The 20,100-nt window shown below is 36.3% G+C and overlaps 1 protein-coding gene across 1 annotated transcript in view; it reads right to left on the bottom strand.

Moving 5' to 3' along the window:
* Positions 1–5,452: 5,452 nt before the first annotated feature.
* The window catches only part of LOC106845862 (uncharacterized), a 310,124-nt gene continuing 295,476 nt past the window's right edge, over positions 5,453–20,100 (bottom strand). Inside the window, exons 18-19 of the mRNA XM_070516801.1 lie at positions 16,739–16,945; positions 5,453–5,590 (exon numbers count right to left, since the gene is read on the bottom strand). Coding sequence (XP_070372902.1) covers positions 5,453–5,590; positions 16,739–16,945 — 345 coding nt within the window. The remainder of the gene's footprint in view (positions 5,591–16,738; positions 16,946–20,100) is intronic.

The following is a 20,100-nucleotide window of genomic DNA, read 5'->3' as shown; positions in this document are numbered from 1 at the left end:
AAACTATAAATTTTCAATAACCACGCAACATAACATTTATAGTAAAACATTTTTCACCTTTTCAGTAGGAAAGTATTTTTACAATTAATGTCCATTATTGGTAACAGTCTGGAGAAAGATTTTATCTAATTACCATTTATGGTTGAAGTGGAAATTGGTATAATATTTCTGAAATAAAATTAATATATATTAAAATTTAAAATGAGCTAGCCATTAATTTAATAATCTTATTTCTAGAAATTTATTCTTTCTTTCCTTTCATCTTTCCATTTCTTCTTTCCCTACCCCTTTCTTCATTTTTATTTCTTTTCTTGTTTCCTTCATTATTTGCTTAGCCAATCTCAATAGCTAATATGTTCCCTTCATCATCTCTGTTATTCCTCATGACAACCATGTGAAGTGGACAGCGATATAATCCCACATGAGAGGTTTGTTGGAACTACATTTGATGCCTCATGAAGCGGGATTGTTAGGAAAACCATGCTACATATACACATCAAGCATAGAATTCGTTGAATAACTGAGGCAGGGCAACCAAGACCATTCAAAGAAAGGCTGAACTGAAAGTATATAGTCAGCCTCGGAAGAAAAAGAACCTTAGGTGCATTACCTAATAGTAATTTATCTTTTGGAGCTCAGCTGATGCCCTGTTAAGCTGTCTTTCTGACCAAACAGCTGTCAACATCCCATGGGGTCAGCTTAGGACCAGGTGAGCATTGTGAGGAAGGCCCTCTCCAGGAATGAAGTGGATAAAGTGCATCAGATATTCGGATATTGAAGATATTCTCTCCAATCATGCAATCCCAAAACCACGTATACTAATTATATTATTGGATTAGCAAGTACTATTTGACATCTCTCAGTGACGTTGAGTAATTTGTCCAAGGTCACATAGCTAGTAGGTTATGGAGCAGGATTTCAGCCTGGATGAAACTCCAGAGCCCCAGCATTTAACCACCATGCTGTACTCTCTCATTCATTCATTCATCCATCCATTGATCATACATTTACTGAGTTCTTATTATGACACAGACATTGGAGAAATTATCCTTAAGGAATTTACATTACTTTAGGAAAGATTTCCTGCTCCTCTCAGGGTTTCAATAAAGTAAGAAAATCAATAAGAGAAAGGCCACTAAATTCCAATCTATCCCGATGCTTCACATGTCCTCAGGTCCAAGATCAAGCAGACCCTCCATCTACCAGGTCTCTGTGTTCATGACACAAGACCAATGGCTCACTGTGTAACACAGATATTTGATCCTATTTAAAGCATTGCAGACATTGGTAGAATAAGTAAAACTTCAATATATTTCTGTAGGGCGGCGGAACTTTTCCTGCATCCCTGGAGGGAGTGTCCAATGTTACCTTCTTCACCCTTGAGTCTATCTGTTCTCCCCACCCGCAACTCCTCATTAGTCACAGAAAGGAAAACATGTGTAAATGCACGGTATTCAAAAGAAAAGAATTTGGATTAAGAAAAAAGACAAGACTTACTTTATTTCACTCAGTCAACTACTATTTAGTTAGGACCTACCATTTGCCAGGGCTCTGAGCTGCTATAGCAGCTTTTCACAAAAGTCTCAAACTCAGTAATAGCTGTTTTGAAGCTATTGGAAGGAATTCCTAGTAGTAAGAGTTCTCATCTGGAGTGTGATTTTCTCATCCCTAGCGGGGTTTAAGATTAAGATGGATGGTCAACTGATGTAGTGGAAGGGATTTGTGCTTCGCATAGGAAGTTGAACTAGATAACATTGTGTGTGGGTATGTGTAAGTGAATTCTTAGTGACCAAAGTAAAGAGAAAAGGTCATTTTGGAAACATCTTGAATAAGCATATATAAACTGAAAAGGCCATAGTGCCATCAAGGCTTTTTCCTTCACTTATCCAAGCATTATCAGTTGATTTATTTAATAAAACTGAGGACCAAGAAAGACTGGAAATACAGCTTCCAATAGAAGGCTCTCACGCTGTGATTGTTGAAGTGGTAAGTAATTTGCTTTTAACGCTAGCACATACCGCTTAGCACTATATTTAACTGAAGGATGAAAAGCACTCATTTTTCATCCACTTGCTTAACTGACACTTAGTGTAATCTATCTATTGTCACTGAGCTTAATATAAAGAACATTTAATAGATCTCACTTTTAAATTTATAGCAAGCATCTAAATTTTTAATTCCTTCTTATTTATATTTTTATTCCTTAATAGAATTTAATTTCAAATTGATAATCTATTTAGGCAATATGAGCACAGTGGGTACTAACAAAAAAGATCTACCAAAAGGACATTTTTAATGTATAGTTTTCAATTATAACCATATTTTGCAGTGTCTCTTATGTCTATATGAGAAAATGTATCAATCTGAATGACACAAGTCAATTAGTAACTAAAAAATATAATACTAGAAATGAATTACCAATTAAATCATTGAGAAAATATGAGTTTATAAGCAAAGCAATTGTTTTACTAATAGACTTTTGAAAAATAATTATTAGCATTATAAATTATCCTCATTATACTGAGAAAAACTAATGATTGAATACACAGTGAATATATATATATATATCTTGAATTTTGAAATAACTGTGTATAAATATGTGTACACTGATAAGGGGATATTATACTGGGGACTCGTGTTAGAACTCTGTTAGAAGCATTTGTTTACAAAGACCACCCCGTCTCTCCTTACCTGTGGAATTATTATTTGCAGAAGTGCTATAATAGGGCCATATAAAATGAGAGGAATTGATTGTAAGGATAAAAAGTTCATTTTTTCTTTTTCTATTTTTCTCTTAAGAACCTCACCATACATGTACATCCAAAAAAATCTAAATAAATAGGTCATTTCAATGCCAATGCAAATGCGGTATTTACTTCAGAAGTGAGACAATACCAAAATCTTATTTCAATTTTGGACTGAGTTACAGCGCTGAGCCCAGGAACATTAGAAAGGTCCTTTTCAACAAAAAGAGAGAACTCTTGAAAAATCGTGTTAGCAAACCTCTACCCACCATACTTATATACACATATGTATGTCTATCTAATGTCGAGAAAGTCTTAGACTAACTCATATGTTGAATCAGTTACTTTATACTTAATGCTCAGTAGATAAGTTCAACGGCAAGGAAAACAAATATAACACAACAAAAGTAACAAAACACTCTATAGACTAGCATTTTAAAATACTGAACAACTCATGCTTTGCACTAATGTAGCAGGAGACTCCTTAGATTAGGAAATGTGCTACGGCCATGGGAATCCTTCAGGGGCCAGAAAATATTGTTTTTTTAATTTATCCTCATCCTTCCATTGGAGCCACCAATTCCTAAAGGAAACACACAAAAAAAGAAAAATATCAATTGACTGATGATCTCTGTATTGTTCATTCAATTCACTGTCATGTAGTACGTTAAATATAAAGTTAAGTGAAACTTGGCCTATCAGTTTATTCTTTCATCCAACAAAAATTTATTGAGCACTTACTAGTTCAAAGGATAGTATTAAGGCCTGGGAAGGGTCACAGTAAATAAAGCAGATGATCCCTTCCCTTATAGAGCTTAAACTTTAGTGAGGGAAGTATGATAAAAGTGACAACCCTACAAAATAGATAGGTATTTTTATTGATTCAGTTAAGCAAATGACAGCTAAGTAAAAAAACTTCTATATCACTTATTCAACTAAATTTGCTTTATCCATTTGACCCAATAATTTAATGAAATACAGCTTAAGATGCAGAAATCTACTCAGGTATGCATATACAGTTATTCCTTCTCAGTGTATTTTGGGATGATACCGGTCTATCATAGAATTTGTTTTATGGTATCTGGCCCCATTTCTTTTTAGCCTTCTTTATACTATAAATGAGAACATAATAAAGACATGGCCCAAATCTGCACCCCTTCTCCTTCACACCATCTTTCGAACGGTAAATATTTATTGAGCCCCTGCATAGTGTCAAGCACTATTCTAAGCTCTGTTAATAGGAAGACACATTTGAAAAATTCTCTGCACGGGTAACTAAAGGCAAAAGCATGTAATTAGAATACAAAACTGTTTAGTGAAAGTGGAGGTAAGTGCCTGGTGGTCAAAGCTATGAGTAATTATACTTGTAAGAGTGGAGGTGAGGAAGGAAAGAAGTCAGTGATGGCGACATTCAAATATCATCTTGAAGGAAGAGTCTAGCTGCCTGAGGTGTGTAGGTGCAATAGTTTAAGCTATTAAAACATGTTTAATATGTTTATTAGCTTCTGTAAAGTTGAGATCTGTTGACAGCTTTTCGTGTATGTTGATCGGCCATCAATAACAATAGAGGATGAAAAGTATAGACAGTACATACATATGCTAATTTCCACCGAGAGGGAACATCTAGCATAACCCTGAATACAAATGTCTTATGTTAGACTGGAGATGTCATAATACACAATGAATAAATGCGGGGATTGAAAAATCACCAGGATCGGGTATGTTCACATGCTTTTTAGTTACAGGTATCAATTTTGATCCCTGTAATAAACATTGCCTTCCGATTGGGAGAAGCGGCTAAAACATCTGCTCACCCTTCCTTAAAGGTGCAGAAGAAGATCAGAGGGAGGGCCTAGATAGCCACTGTATGTATTGCTCTGTAATGAGGACAAAGGATTCTTAATGGCACAGGATTTTTTATGACCCATCGACCCTCTGACTGTTCATTGTCCATTTGTGATCATAAATCCTACTCCAAACCTTCAGTTGAAAGAGAGGAGGGCAAGGGAGTAAAGAGAAAAAGGGATAATATAAGAACTGGAAAGGGGAGCATGCTGCTTTGATCCCTTTAGGAAGAGTTGAGCTATATGCAAGGAGTCCAGATCTGAGCCAGCCAGTTTGGAGCTAGTTGTTGTTATTTAGAATACAAAATATATGCTCTGCAAAACGACTCATTCAAGTGACTTGATGCTTTTATTGCTATTTAATTTTTCCATATTTTTCCTTGAAGTTTCTTCTGGAAAAAAAAGGGAAAATTTCTAGCTAAGTGAAAGGCAGAGGGGATTTATGTAAGGTATGTTATAGCATCTTCTAGCCATTTCCCTGATTCCCTCCAAATGAAAGAGTGCCGCTGTAAAAGAATGTGAAAAATGGTATCCTATCCCTGTTCAAATTCCGCCGTAGCCAGATAGCTCTTTCTGAGCTAACGAAGATTAGCAGGATTCTACACTCTCTGAAAACATACATGGATGATCATGACTTCCAGCTGTGGTTTCCAGTACCGGTTACTGACTTTTAGTAAAGTATGTACTATAAGGCAGGAGAATGAAACGAAAGTTGGACTTTGTCTTCTCACCACGACTCGTGCACCACGGTGAAGCTTTAAGAAAACAAGAAGGTAACAGCACCTGATGGCTCCTTCTTAGTTGATGCACTCACGTACAACAATGAGCTGAATATTTAATCAGTGGGAAAAGTACCTGTTTATTTCAATGGGTTCTTTTCATTTCTCTTGATTTAATATCAAAGGAGTCTTCCAGTGTACCGTCCATTTCACTTACATGCTCCTGGATAGCTGCGACCAGTTCACTGGGGATAAACTTCAAGCTGCTGATATCACCAAAAACCTGAAAAGTGGTGATAAAATGGCACGTATTAACTTACTCTGTTTCAAAGAAATATTTAGGTGGAATGAACCAAAGCTACAATTTTTTTTCCTGCTTTTTCTCTGAAGATATTACAGCTTGGAAATACCCTGAAATGCCATATTGTTGACCTAATTCTACAGTTGAACAGAAGCTTAAAATTTAGGTTTTATGGTTTGGTTCCATTTCTGACTTTAACAATAATTTTACAACACACCAAAAATACGAATTAAAATTTGTATAATATTTACTAATATGGAACATAGGGTCTTAATTAGCAACTAAGACATACTTGAAGAGTGAATTATCCTAATTCTATGAAACCAAAGAATGCCAAAATCAAATACAAGACTCAGATTTTCTTTTTTACCTTTAATAACTTTTGTGTGATGAAGTGGATTAAAAAAAAACTGTTGGGAGAAAATACAGGATGACATTCCTTTTAGTAGGAACTCATCTGTACACACAAGACTAATTATCTTTGGACACAACTAGCAACCATGCCAATATCCTGTTTCATTCGTCACACACAGTTTGGGTTTATTCCTGGGATGTTTACAATAATCATCAATTTCACTGACTTCAGAAGTCTCGCCTACATCTTGCAGGTATCTAACATTTCCAAGCATTCTGCTGGAGAATTTTTTTCCCCAGAACGAATGGCCTCTTGAACTGGAGGTTATCCTGATGAGAAAGACAGGAAACAACACTACATCTACATTGGCAAACTGCGTGCATTTCTCTGGATAGCAAAGAAGAAATCTGCTTATCTGACAAGCTCTTCTTTTGGTTACAGAGCCATTTTCTCTTTATAGAACTACTCTTCCATCTCCTAATGGGGCTATAAATCATACAGCTAGCCAATCAGAAAGCCTCTTTCCGGGGGGTGGGGAGCAAATGAGAGAAGAGTACAGATTAGGATACTGGAAAAGAAAATCTCCTTCCAAGATAACAAGTACTAGGAACGATAAAAGCCTGGAGGTATGGACCATATGAAAAACAAAAATACCCAAGAATAAAGCCAACACAGATGAAAACAGGAGAGAGACAGAGAAGAAAGAGAGGCAGGGAGGGAGAGATTTTTGATAACATCCTTGGAACTCCTGAATTCAGCCATTCCATCAGAATATCTACCATAATTTCCACTTACGTGAGTTAATGAATACCTTTGTGATTAAGCAGAAATAGGTTAGATACTTGACATATACAACTGAATAGTACTGAGGAGAATAAATATCTTTGGACATCTTGATTTTTCCTTTCTTGTTGAATCTCTCTTGCCAAGTCTTCTTCAAGTTCACTGCCCCCACTGGTACCTAAAATTTTCTGGCCCTTTTTCATTACTTGCTTCCCTGTCATTCTTCTTAACCATCTCTAAAAATGCAAGTCAGAATCACAGGTCTAAAGCTTTGTCCACGCCTCTTGAGATACTTTTCCTTTTAGATCCTCATCTGGTGGATCATGTCAATTGTTCTTGGAACTTCTGAGAGGCACTTTCCCAATTTCAATTTGGGTGGCATGCAGGCTCCACCGGAATTAGGAATTTCAAAATGACAGAGTCAGTTTCTCCTAAGTTTACAATCTGTCTTTGTTGTGCAGAATTAGATTCAGAGTAACATTCAATCATCACTTTATCTTCTAGGAAATGAATTATTGGGATGTCTCCTTACTCAGTAGTATGCCTTTATTGTTAGGAATTCCTTAAAGTGTCCAGGGGATGTGGGATTAGGGATAGTTTTGTTTGCTGAAGATTTGAGGAACTTCCCCCATTATCATCTGAACTAATGACCTGGAAGCATTTCTCTACCCTGCTGCACAACAGCAGGGCCATGGACCAACAGCACGTAGCCTTTCGGGTCACACTGGCCCTTCTAATTTGCTCCTGCAATTTTAACTCTTCCCCTGTCCTCATCACAGCTGCCACCATAAAATATCAAAAATGCACTTTTATAAAATGACTTGTAAGTATATGTGAATATACATCAAATTAACAAATATACTTTGGCCTGATAAGTTTAGAGGGGAGGGAATAAAAATATGACTAGCCTTAATTATGATTGTTAAGGAAACTTACTTGTCACTTCTGTGTTAACTGTTATGCAAGACAGTTCACTTTCCAATTGTAATGTGATTATAAAGTGACCTTAGAATATTTTTAATTTTATCAGTTTCTTCACAGTCATTTATTTCAATTGATTTGAGCTAGAAAAATAACATAACAGTATAATCATATTTCTTATTTTATTTTATGGGTTTCATTGATTATTGGTAAGAAATGTTGCTAGAAAATAAATGTACAAACAACTAATATCCCATGAGAAACTTCTGCTTAATATATGTGATGCTTTGAAAATAAACAAAAATACAATCTAGTCATGTAGCATTTTTTGAAGGTAGAAAATGATGATGAACTATGATATCCATGTGCTCTCATATTTCAAACATAGTACTAGCTCATTAAGTAGTAGAGAGCATAGTTTGTGTGGCTATAGCCAAAAAGGTTGCCAAAATGTTGGGCAACCTTTTCATTCAATGCAGTTGTGGCTATATATTTGTTCATCTTTTCTGGAAGGTAATTTGGATGTGCAGATCTATCTATCTATATATATATCTATATCTATATAGATATATATATATGTTACACCTAAATATATAACGCCTATATATGTATATATATTTTACACCTAAATATATAACAAATATACATGTAAATATTTATCCTTTTAAATTCTCACATTCTTTGGTCTAGTATTTCCACTATCAGAATCTAGCCTTATGAAATAATATGGAACATTAATAAAAATGGTCAAGTAGGGAACTCCAAATTCTACTCCTTCATAAAAGCAAAAACAACAACAAAAGATGGTCAAAACTTCTTACAATCAACTTTTTGGGAGGAAAACTAGTTCTGGCACACTATGTGGCTGAGGCTGAAGTCACTGAAGCCACTCAGGACCTCCCCATCCTGGTGTTAGAAATTTCTGACTGTGGATGAATAGAGTGCAAGCTTGGGACATCTCTGTGGCATTGCCAGGCAGTGTGACTGACGAAGGATTTCTGCAGAGGTAAAGGATCTATCATGTTGTGTGGCACTAGTGTTCAACACTGACACCCGAGGCCATGGAGGCAACAGCACACAGGTAAATTCCTTCTGCCTTGTGCTTGAAGCAGGACTGGTCCTCTTTGGGTATAAAGAAGTCCCTGGATTTCTTAGAAATTGTGTGGCTAAAACAGGCCTCAAGAAAGAGCTAGTGAATTGTCTGCTAATAAGAGTAAATAGATCCTCATGTGTTTAATCGGAAAAATGAAGTTGATTGTACTTACACTCTCTCTGGTGGAATGGGTTATACCCAGCTAGCCAGAAAGCACCTTGACAAAGCTTCAGTGAGAGGCCGTTATAAACATGGTAAGGAGGATGACAAGGACGAATAATAAAATATATACAACATTCCGTATAGATTTTAATTTAATTTACCCACTTAATACAAAACTCACGTATGCATAGCACTAATTCACTGACTGCAGCAACACAGCAATATTTGGAAGCCTTGTGAAACCCATTATGGCTCTGTAATGAAATGAAAGTTTTCCTCAGCTGAATTCAGATTCCTACACCTGAAGTACAGCCATCTGAACTAGGGGCAAAGAGGCTATTAAAATTAGATTACAGCTGTAGATTTCAAAAGTAGACCTAGAAATAATACGACACTCTGTGAAAGGAATAGGTTGAATCGACACTATTTTAGAGAAAGGATGTTTTGCATTTTGAAAAAGTAGAGCATGAATGTTAATTTCCTCAGGCAGTTAAATTAGGGCCCACATTGGGATTAATTCTCTGGGATTTAGATGGCGGGGTGTTGGCGGCAGTGGCGGCTGTGTTGATCATCACAACTGCGAAAATTATAAGCCAAAGCACATAGTCCTTTCATTTTTGCAAAAGTGTACTTTGCTTGGTTGTAAAATATTCAATGTTGTTAAGATTAAATATCTGAATATTGCTTCTGAAGGAGCAGCTGTCACCTTAAATCTAAAGTCTAGTTTGTTTACTGGCTGTATTTTATATCCTTTAGAAAATGACACAAAATGGCAATAAAATCATTGTAAGTATTCTACAGGGGAATACAAATGCCCTTTGGTTACAGTGTACGTATCTTTATCCATAATTCCAGTTTATTTTCCCTGAAATTATGTTAAATATGTAAAAAGCCTTTTCTCATAAAGGTAAAAATGCTAGATGTTTCCAAGTTGTAATTTAGCATTAGTGTCAAGAGTGCTTCAGAAAATAACCTTCTGTTACTGTTTCATTCTTTTAAGTGTCATTCAGCATACCCTACGTCATTTTGCACATAAAATAAACTTACATGATTTTATGTCAGTGTTTTAGAAAATGTAAGTGAGATTAAAAATAATTTATAGGATACAAATATGTAAAAATAACTGACACTAAGCTGGGTTTTCACATTGTTTTAGCATATTTTCATTAAATAATTGTTTCAGGTAATTATGGAAGAATTTGCTCCATAAGCTAAAAAGGAGAAACTAATACTTCTATATCTATGGATTATTATAAAAAATCAATACATGTGTAGACAGTTCTTAGATTAATATTGACACAATTACAAAATGCACCCCCAAAAATTTGGTAATATTTCTGCACATAAATATAAGAAAAAATAATTGTTTAGGTTTTTTCTGCTATTTTTTTTTCAGGAGTGAATTATCTTCATCTTTTTAAGAAATCTGTATTGGGCAGCCTTGTCAAATGGAGTCAAGATAAAATCACAGATCAGTAGCATCATGGCAGATTCTGAAAACGCTCATCTCCAGCATTGATGTTTGGATACATGGATTTAAAACATATTTATGATGCAAAGACTCAATATTTTTCCAAAGTTATAATAACTTAAGATGAATAAAAAAAAGAAGCATGAAAATATTTTTCACATTTAGAAGGTCACCCTTCAAGATATGGTTTCCAAAATCCAATTCAAAAAGAGAGAAAAATATACAGAAGTAAAAATGAACGTATTTTCATTCAAGGTAAAATATTCAATCTTCATCAATTGTGCAATAAAGATTTAATTCTTCCCCCTCTATAATGTTTATATTAGACATTTAACCATATGTTTTAGTTAATATGTCAAGGCTTATTTTTAAAACTGCTTTACATTTAATATACCTTTTAAAATATTTCCTATGACTTAGAATCCCCAGAAAATTTTTTCTGCACTATATCATATGTCAATGTATATTTCTGATAGATATATGAATATAAGAATAGAATAAATCTTCTTCTATAGCTTTCATAAATTCCAAGTCTTTTGAGATTCAAATGAAATCTAAGATGCTGAAAATTATTTTAAGTGTAGGCATTTTCAAAAATATGTATCTGATCATTCTTGTTTTTAATATACACAAATAAAAAATATGAGGTCTGGAAAAAAACAAATTGTTAATTAAAGGTTGTCTCGAATTATGAGTACAAATGAAGTATAGAGAAATTTAATATTTTATAAGATTGGACAAGAGTAGTTATTTTAGAAAAGACCTGTAGAATCTCTAAAATCTTTCTAAAAATTACATCTCAATATATAATAAATAGAATCAAAACAATTCTTCATGATTTTCTAAGGAAAATAAACAATTATACTAAAATTAACTTAGTCATTGAAAGTTAACATTTTTTATGTGACTGAAATAGCTTTTTAAAAGTAAATAACTACATTTCCTGAAAATATGTCAGAAATCCTTAGTATTTATTTAAAAATTATAGTGTGCTAATTAAAAAAATGTGCAATTTTTCCTCCCAAAGGTTACCAATAATGTATATACAAATGATAAAGTAACCCTTAGGTGAGAATTGTCTAGCTTAGTTTTCTGAAAAGCAAACCATTTGATAGCAAGTCACATTGACCTAATTATTATAGACAAATAAGATCACTTATTTTGACACATACATATGGGAATAATAATTTTGTCAAGTAATTTTTACAGAGAGAGAAATTCCTATACATATATATGTGTATGTGTGTATATATTTAAATGATTAGTAAATGTGACAGGAAAATGCCTCGTAGTGACGTTATTCTAATACTAGTCTGGTAATTGCATTCTTCCTTGTTCTTGTATTCTCATTTTTTAAATACGTTCTTATAATAGCGTCTAAGTTTTAGATATAAGAAAATGACGACCCTCTACAGTATACTAAAACGGCCAATCACTCTTAGTGAAAGGAAAAGGCAAAATGGTATCAGGCCCTTACTAAAAAAAATCAATACAAGTCGCAACTGTTAAGGTTGAATTTGAAAACCAGGAATAAAAGATATTAGTGGACTTGACATTTTTAGCAATATTTTATGCAAAGCCATAATGATTGCTATTACTACTTCATTTTAACATATATTTCCAATATTGTCATGTAAGCAAATGTGCCAAAAGGACGGACTGGATCATCTTATGCAGGTCTTGGCTACAAGATGTAAAGTGTTCTAATTTGGGGTATGAAAACATGACTTCCTTCCATTTGCATGAATGAATTAATGTTAATATTTTCTTTAGGATAGCCTAAAACTGTGCACAATGAGAAACACAAGGATGGCTTTGTTCCTTCCCATGTGCAATGACTTTCAACAAAAGAAAAAACTGGATGGAGGAGTTTTCCCCTTGGAAATGTTAAGCTATCATCAGCAATTTCTATATGTTTAATGATTATTTTCTATAGCCCCTAATTTTTCTGTATTTTCCTATTGATTTCTTTCCCATGTTATTGTGTATTTTTTTCTCTGTGTCTTGCACACACACACAGATTGCAAATTGGTCATTGTAGAAGACGGATATGGGAATTTCCAAATACATTAATAATCTTTTCTGAAAGATATTAAAATAGAAGAGTTAAAGCTGAAAACTCCGTTATTTTGTATGATGTTTTGCCCTGCAATTTATCGATTCAAGGACAAAATGTGCTTCCCCCCGCTTATTCAAAGCTTCATGAAGACTTGCAAGATAATGTTGGTCTCATCTGCCGTCTTCTTGTTGAGGGAAATAAAGGTGAGCTTCAGTCTGTCTACCTGCTCTTTGCACTGTATGGTCACAATTCCAGGAGCAGAAGAAAAATACAGAACGGAGTGAAACCCATTTAATAATAAAATAGTTGCCGTTTTTCGTTTTTGCCTTTCTTCTTCCTGCTGCTTTCTATCAGCAGAGCACTCAGCAATCACTAATTGGTTAATCTGTTATTTAGGAAAGTATTAATATTCTCATTTTGCAGACAAGGAATCAGGCTTCCTGCTGTGCATCTCCTGGCCCTGGGTAAGGAGCTCTTCAGACGGGAGATTCAAAGTAGGTGAGCCCGTCCTCCTGAGGATGCGAGACTGGCCTGGAGCGCACAGCAGGGCCTCTCGGAGCCTCCATCAGATCGCTGAGTTCCTGACTCCCTCTTCTCCGCCAAGACCACCAGGCGACACTGCCTCTAATGACAAAAAAAACCCTTCTCCCATTCCACCCCAACTAATGCTCCAAGGACTTTCTTAATTGCGGCGAATACCCTGGGATCAGGAAGCTTATTTGTGAGTTGATGAATCTGCACTACTCTTGCCTGGTTTCTAGGTTTTGTAGCACTGAAAACTTTAGAGTAACTTTGTACTTAAAAAAACCTCAACAGATATTCCTACCTACAGAACAGAGACAAAGCGTCGCTCTGCGGGGAATCTATAAAGTCGCTGAGCTCAGAAGGGATGAAAAAAATAGAATTAAGGAGCTGTTCTCCCCTCCTGGTAGACTAATGACCATCCGTGACAAGCGTGGAGGGGATTTTATTTTGTAAAGCAAAATATGTATAATACAATATGTAAGAGCCGTGTCACCTTGGGTCACGGGCCTGGATGAAAAAAATGGCGAATACAAATCCATAGGAAAGGTCATTTGGAATGTAACTTCTGTTTCAGACTGGTGAAATCTGAGCTCTTCAAAAGTGCAGAAATCATTCTGTTCCAAAAGCACGGCTTTCCGCAAAAATAAAAACTTGAAGGTAATTTGCTCAAGTCAAATTGCTAGAGTTTTATTTAGAAAAAAAAGAAAAGGTTAATATATGACCTATATTTCATATCAGAATAAGAAGAGGCTTAGAAATCACTCTTGTCACTAGTTAGAATTCTGTTAAATGCAAAAAGAACTTAGATACTAGATAGGGGTTTAAAACTGAGCATGAAACCTTAGAGAACAGAGTTCAGGTTATAAGGGTGAAGCAAAATTTCATCCATTTTGTTTCATGTTTGTTGCTATATCTAATTTTCAAATAAGTAAGGCTCAGACACAGTTACCTGTTTCTTCCCATACCAGAATATCCAGTCAAAATGTGGCATGGATCTTACAGGCATCTGTAAGCAGGCCTGGTCATTTCCTAAGTATAGGTTCCCTCAATTCCTATACTGTGGGCATTGATGGAATGGATCTCATGGTGCCTAATTACCAATCATGTCGCACAACTTGGCATCCAGAAATTCAATGCAATTTAATAGACTTCCTTGAGTATCAACAATGTACCTAGTACAGAGATAGGGAACTCAGAGGTAAAGGTTAACTTTAATCCAGATAGTGACTACTTGTAAACCATAATTTTAAAAATCTAATGGCTATTTCTTTAATGCAGAAAGTAGACTATACCTAGGTGCTGATGTTTTAAATTTCTTTACAATGCATGCATCTTTGGGAAAGATAATGCATAAATTTTATTTCTCATTGAGGTTGCATAAGACCAGTCTCAAATCCCTTCCAGTTTCAGCTTTTATAGCTCAAAAGTTCAGTAATAGACCTTCCAGTACCTGTTAGGGGTCAGGAGAGATATAAGGGAAAGTAGGAAGATTGTTGACTAGACAGACAAGTAGCTGAAAGAAAATTTGCCTAATCTCAATTTGCTCTGAGACTGGCATCGTTTTATGGTTCCTGTTCTCTGGGAGACACAATTAACACCAGAAACACATTTAGACAGGCTAAAGAATAAAATCTAGTACTTGTGATAAGTGCCAGAGAGGGTGCAAAGGGAATAGGCTGGTTTGAAATGGATTTCATAGAGCAGAAAGCAGGTAACGTAAAGCATGAAGAAAGAAGTGGGTAGAGTTTAGAGTACAGACTTAAGAATGAGCAGGACTCTGAGCATTTGCTGGGATCTGAAAAAGGGGGAGAGCTGGTTTAATATTTGCTAGAATCTCAGTTCTACCATTACTGTCATATAATGCAATGCTGTGGGAAACACAGGCAATGGAAGTCAGACGGGTCAATGATATCTATTGCCCTACCACTCAATCCTCCGGAAAGTGAGTTTATTTTATTTTAGCATAATGCTACTATTAGTACTTGGAAAAAATGTTTACAAGTTGAATGAATTTAAATTTGCATGATCCATAATACTTTGTAATCTTTATTGCACCTTTTTTAAAAAAGAGCTAAAAGTACTTTGCATATATTATTTCATCAATGTGCCTTGAATCCCTAGGAGGTAGGTAGTCTAAGTGTTCATAACACAGTTTCACAGATACAGATGTAAGCAGAGTAGTGGGAAATGACTCAGCCATGGTTCCGGAGCAAACGCAGAAGTGGGTGAATCCAGGGCCCTGATGATTGCTCCCTCTCTCATGAGGACAGGCCACTTTACACCTGGATTTCCCACTCAGGTCCCAAAGCCTGAGAGCTACAAGATGTTTCATAGCAGAAGGGCAGACACCCCTGGAGTCCTGGCTTCTTGAGTTATTTCAGCAAGTGACGTGCACACATATTTAACCACATGCCTGTGCAAATTAAAAAAAATAATAATAAGGCTTGGCAGTTTTGTTCCACAAGGAGATTTCTAAAGCAAGTGTTTCAGAAGTCTGAAAAGGATCATAGGCAGAAGTGCCAAGAGCAAGCGTGACCCAAGCCTCCAAAGAATTCCATGGAATTCAGTTATAGCCCACCTGCTGCTTTGCTACAATATGCACAATTCCCTTTTATATCACAGCTTGGTAAGGGAGAGAGGAAGTGAAGTGGTAGGGAACCTTCTCTGGCACATCTGTGCTTTTCTCAGCAGAGTGTCCATGTGAGTCACTCCAGTACTCGGACACTGTCCTGGGCTGGCCTAGAAGAAAGGAGAAGCTGCCTATCTGCAAGACTGAGCTCCCAACAATTTGAAATTTCTTCAAGGTTATATTCCAAAGGGATTTTTATGAGGACACCCTTTCATCAACTTCATAAAAAAACCAACAATGGCTAAAGTCCATAGGGAAAGTGTGGTGAGAACAGGAATATTCTTGTTCTGCTAAATTCTTACCAACTAGATTTGTGCCACTGTTAGGTGATTTGCGTGCCAGCAAGACCGAGGAATCAAAATATGATATAGATCTGAATTTTCCTTCTCCTCTACCCTTAGTTTCCACCAAATAATGGAGAATAACAATCTTCCTGGTTCCATGCTTCAACAACATTGATGCTAATGAGACTGAGCCTCTGATTTCAATATGCCAGGAAGTTTGGATTCTGAGATTACGGTGTGGTGTGAGAATTTTTTTTAAACTCAAACTCAGCTCACCTAAAGACTCCGACTTTTTAGGAGGAAACACCACTTTGAGATCTTTGTCAAATGCTACATTAAAAAGTTTTTAAAGATTTAAGGATGGCGGCTTTTCTTTATTTTTTAAGATTTTTCTTATTGAAAAAAAAGGAAGTGACACCATCTCATTCATTTTGTGTGAGATCATTTAAGCAAAGAGCTGTACACTTTGCTGAGGCACTGAAGTGTCCACGAACCCAAAAACCCCTTCTTCATCAACCTGCTGATGTTTACAAATGTTAACTGAGTCTAAGTTATCACAGGCAGAATCCTGAATTAATTTACTTGATTTATTTCCTGCCTCTCTTCCACATAGCTATGTGCAGAAACATTTTTATTCGTATATGCTGTCTTTTTTCTTTAGTAAAACACTAAATTACATCTTCAAGTCCACTATGGTATTAGAAACATGAGTTATAAATTATCTGCAAAAAAATTTAGAAGTCTTTGAAATCAAGTATAAACACACACAGTCACACACACGTGTGTATGTACATTCATGCACTACAATACACACAGCATTTGCATCAAATATTTTCATATATACATACCTCAACAATAGCACCATCGGGCAGTCTGAGAAAATGGCGGTAAAGCTCTTGGAACCCACTGGGATAAACGTTGTATATAGACACATGAGAAGTAATATCTCCTGGACCAAGTGCAGACTCAGAAATTTCATTTAGATGTTGGAGGTCACAGCTGGAGATGCTGGACTTGATGCCATGGCTTTTCCAGATATAATCGTACACTGCCACCTAGTGAGACACAAATCCCCCCCCCCCACCCCCCAGCCCCAGAAAAGGAGAGAAAAAAATTAATTAACTTCTGGCAAGAGCATAACCAATTTTAAATGATTTTACAATAAATCTGAAAGTCTCTGCCATCTGCAGGGCCTGCACTCCATTCCATGCACATTTTCATGACATATATCTAAATAGTGAAGATAGACAAATCCCCAGTGTGTGCTTCATAAAGTTAATTCTTCACAGATGAAGCTGTAATTGGCTCCTACGTTAACCTAAAGTAGGAAGATCAAGCAGGCTGCGACAATGACAGTGTTGATTTAAAAAAAAAAAAAATGCTTACGAATGGTTTTATGAATGGGTGTTTGCGCTTTCCTGTCCAAAATAAATCTTTGCTCTTTTTTCTTTAGTGTTCTAAGTGCTAAGTCACCAAAACAGTATACAAGATAAGCTAAAGATATGTTTTACTAAAGTGCACAGGGCAGGATTTTTGCATACTCTATGTGTTTACCTCATATCTTTTCCTTTGCGGTAACCCTCACTTTTGTACTTACTGGACTTTATTTTCTGGTAGGATTTCTCAGGTAACAATTCTATTGTCTAATACAATATGCTCTGTGGGGCCTTCATTAATGTAAATTGAATTATGAATGAATTGAAATGACAGTGTTCTATTACTTGTTTAAAATATTGGCGATGGAAATTAGACTAAACGGCTCTAAAATTTGTTTGAGACTGATAAAACTTCTAGTCTCCAGATATCTTTGTTATCTTTTCCTATAACCGCTGAGCTATATAGATGCTTCTAAAATTTCCAATTTCCATATTCACAGATGCCAGTAGTTTCCAAAGTAGATAGAGGAAATTATTCAATGGATTTCTTCCCTCACCGGCTCTTTCTGGGCCAGCAAACAGTTATCTGTTGTTGCAGAAAGTCCATATCAAATATGTGCTCCAGAGTTAACCCCTCCTAAGATGATTTACAAATACCTGAAATCCTCAGAAATATGGAAAGATTTAATAATGTGAAAGAAAATTCTGGACAATTACTATTTATCAAGTTTATTCTTGGCAATAAACTCCCAAGATTCTAGCTAGTAACTTTTTCTTTCAAAATAAAAAGGGATGATTAAAATCTGAAAGACTAGGTAGAGAAGCGGTAAATGTCTTGAAATGGCTTGAAGGAAAGTAAAGATCAAGGTCTAACGCAATTAAAAACAGAAGTTTACTGAGGATTTATTCTAAGTTAGTTTTTTGAGAAGACATAAACATGCTTCAGGAGCGAATAATCTAGCAGGAATTCACAGTAAAAGACTGGTGTACATTTAACCAAAAATAAGTTTGATCGTAATGAGTGTGCAGAAGGAACCTTACCAAGGAGGTGAGGTCTGAGTTGGGTCTCAAAACATTAGGGAAATTCAACAGGTCTGAAAAGTGCACAAGCGCATCTGGCAAAGGAGCAGTGCTCATAATGGCACTGAGATGCATAAGTGCTTAGCGGGTTAAAGGGCTAATGTATGGTCCAGTGGACTGGATTGTAGGAGGGGTGTAAGGACCAGGATGCGAGGCTGGAGACATAATTTGGTGCTGTGAAAATGCCATTTGCTGCAATAAGACATTTTGAGTGTAATTCATAAAGGAAGAAAATTGCTAGAAGTTTTTGGGTAGAAGACAGATTTGATTTGATTTGCATTTTAGAGTAACAGAGCCGAAGGCAGTGTGAAGGGTAGCCCAGAAGGATGAGAGGTTGAAGATCCTCTCGCCAAGAGGATATGATGAAACCCTGCATTTGGGCAGTGGTTATTGGATTGGAGACAGAGTCAATGATTTCTCTTTCTGAAGCAGAACCATCAGAGTTTGGGGTTAGCTAGATAGAGCTGTGAGTGAAAGAGATGCCTCAAAGGCGAGAACAAGCAGGAGGAACCACTGGCCAGTAATGCCACTGAAATAGGGCTTTAGTGAGCAAGCAGGCAGGTTTGGGGAAGGATAGTAACCAACTCAGCATTGGATATGTATAAAGGAGAAACTCATTAAACTATGCAAAACTGTAGTAGCAACTATGGGCACATAAATCAATTTATATAATTAACTCTTAATCTGCAAGATAGTCTGGTGGAGATGTTAAGCAAAATCATATATCCCCAGGTAGAATCAGGAGGTGACTGATGGCAGGCTGCTCTTCAGGCTCCTCAAGAACTCTGTGAGCGGAGGCAGGATCAGAACCGAGGCCCCCTAGCTCCCCACCCTGCACACACAGCTACAGGCCAGGTATTACATACATCCCTCCTTCTCTGTTTTAGAGTCAGCCCATTTGCTGATGTTTCACAGCCTCTGGAGGTAACAGGTTAAACCTCAGGAAAGCAGAGTAAAAGAAATGAGATAAGAACAAGGCTGCCATGTCCTAGAGAACCACAGGGTCGCCACCATTCCAGGAAGTCCTGGTGACACAGGAGTTAGATATGAGCCTTGAGAGATGGCATCCTCTCTGTCTTGACAATGCAATAGAAAACAAGCCCATGTTGCCCCCCTGGACACCGTTCGCATGTTTAAAGGCCTAGGAATATGTACACATTTGCCGAGAAGGCAGTTACTTTTGTTTTGGAAGCTGATTCCTTTTGAAAGGTAAGTGACCTTGAAAATTTGGGTAGTAATCTGTGCAGAGTAGATTTTAAAAATAATTCTTATTTACTTTGATACACACTTCATTTTCCTTCTCCTTTTTAATCATCTCTAGTCATAAGAAAGAGAGAAGTGAATTGCCTTCTGCCCAAAGACATCTTTGATTGACCTAGTATCGAGGAGAAAAAGGGGTGGGCACACTGGAAAGTAAGGCAGCATTATGTAGTGGCAGGCCTTAAGGTGGGTAGGTACACACACACACACACACATTTATATATATATATATTTTTTTTTTAATTTAATGTTGCAACTGTGTCAGCTTGGTATACTATTCCCATTTTATAGAGGAGGAAACTGAGGCTCAAAAACGTCAAGCAACTTGCCCAAAGACAAAGCTATGTGAAGATAATCCTTATTCCTTCCTCACAGAATTCCCCACACTCCTGGCCTCACTCCACAAGTTTTATTTACTCTCCTCCCTGGTGAATTTGAAACAAGAAATCAGAGTAGCTCCCCTTGCTCCTTCCTTCTTGTTTTTTGATATCCAG

This window comes from Equus asinus, chromosome 8, assembly GCF_041296235.1.
Source record: "Equus asinus isolate D_3611 breed Donkey chromosome 8, EquAss-T2T_v2, whole genome shotgun sequence".
Lineage (NCBI taxonomy): Eukaryota > Metazoa > Chordata > Mammalia > Perissodactyla > Equidae > Equus > Equus asinus.
Note: the sequence above shows the minus strand (reverse complement) of the source record. Positions and strands in the feature narration are given on the sequence as shown.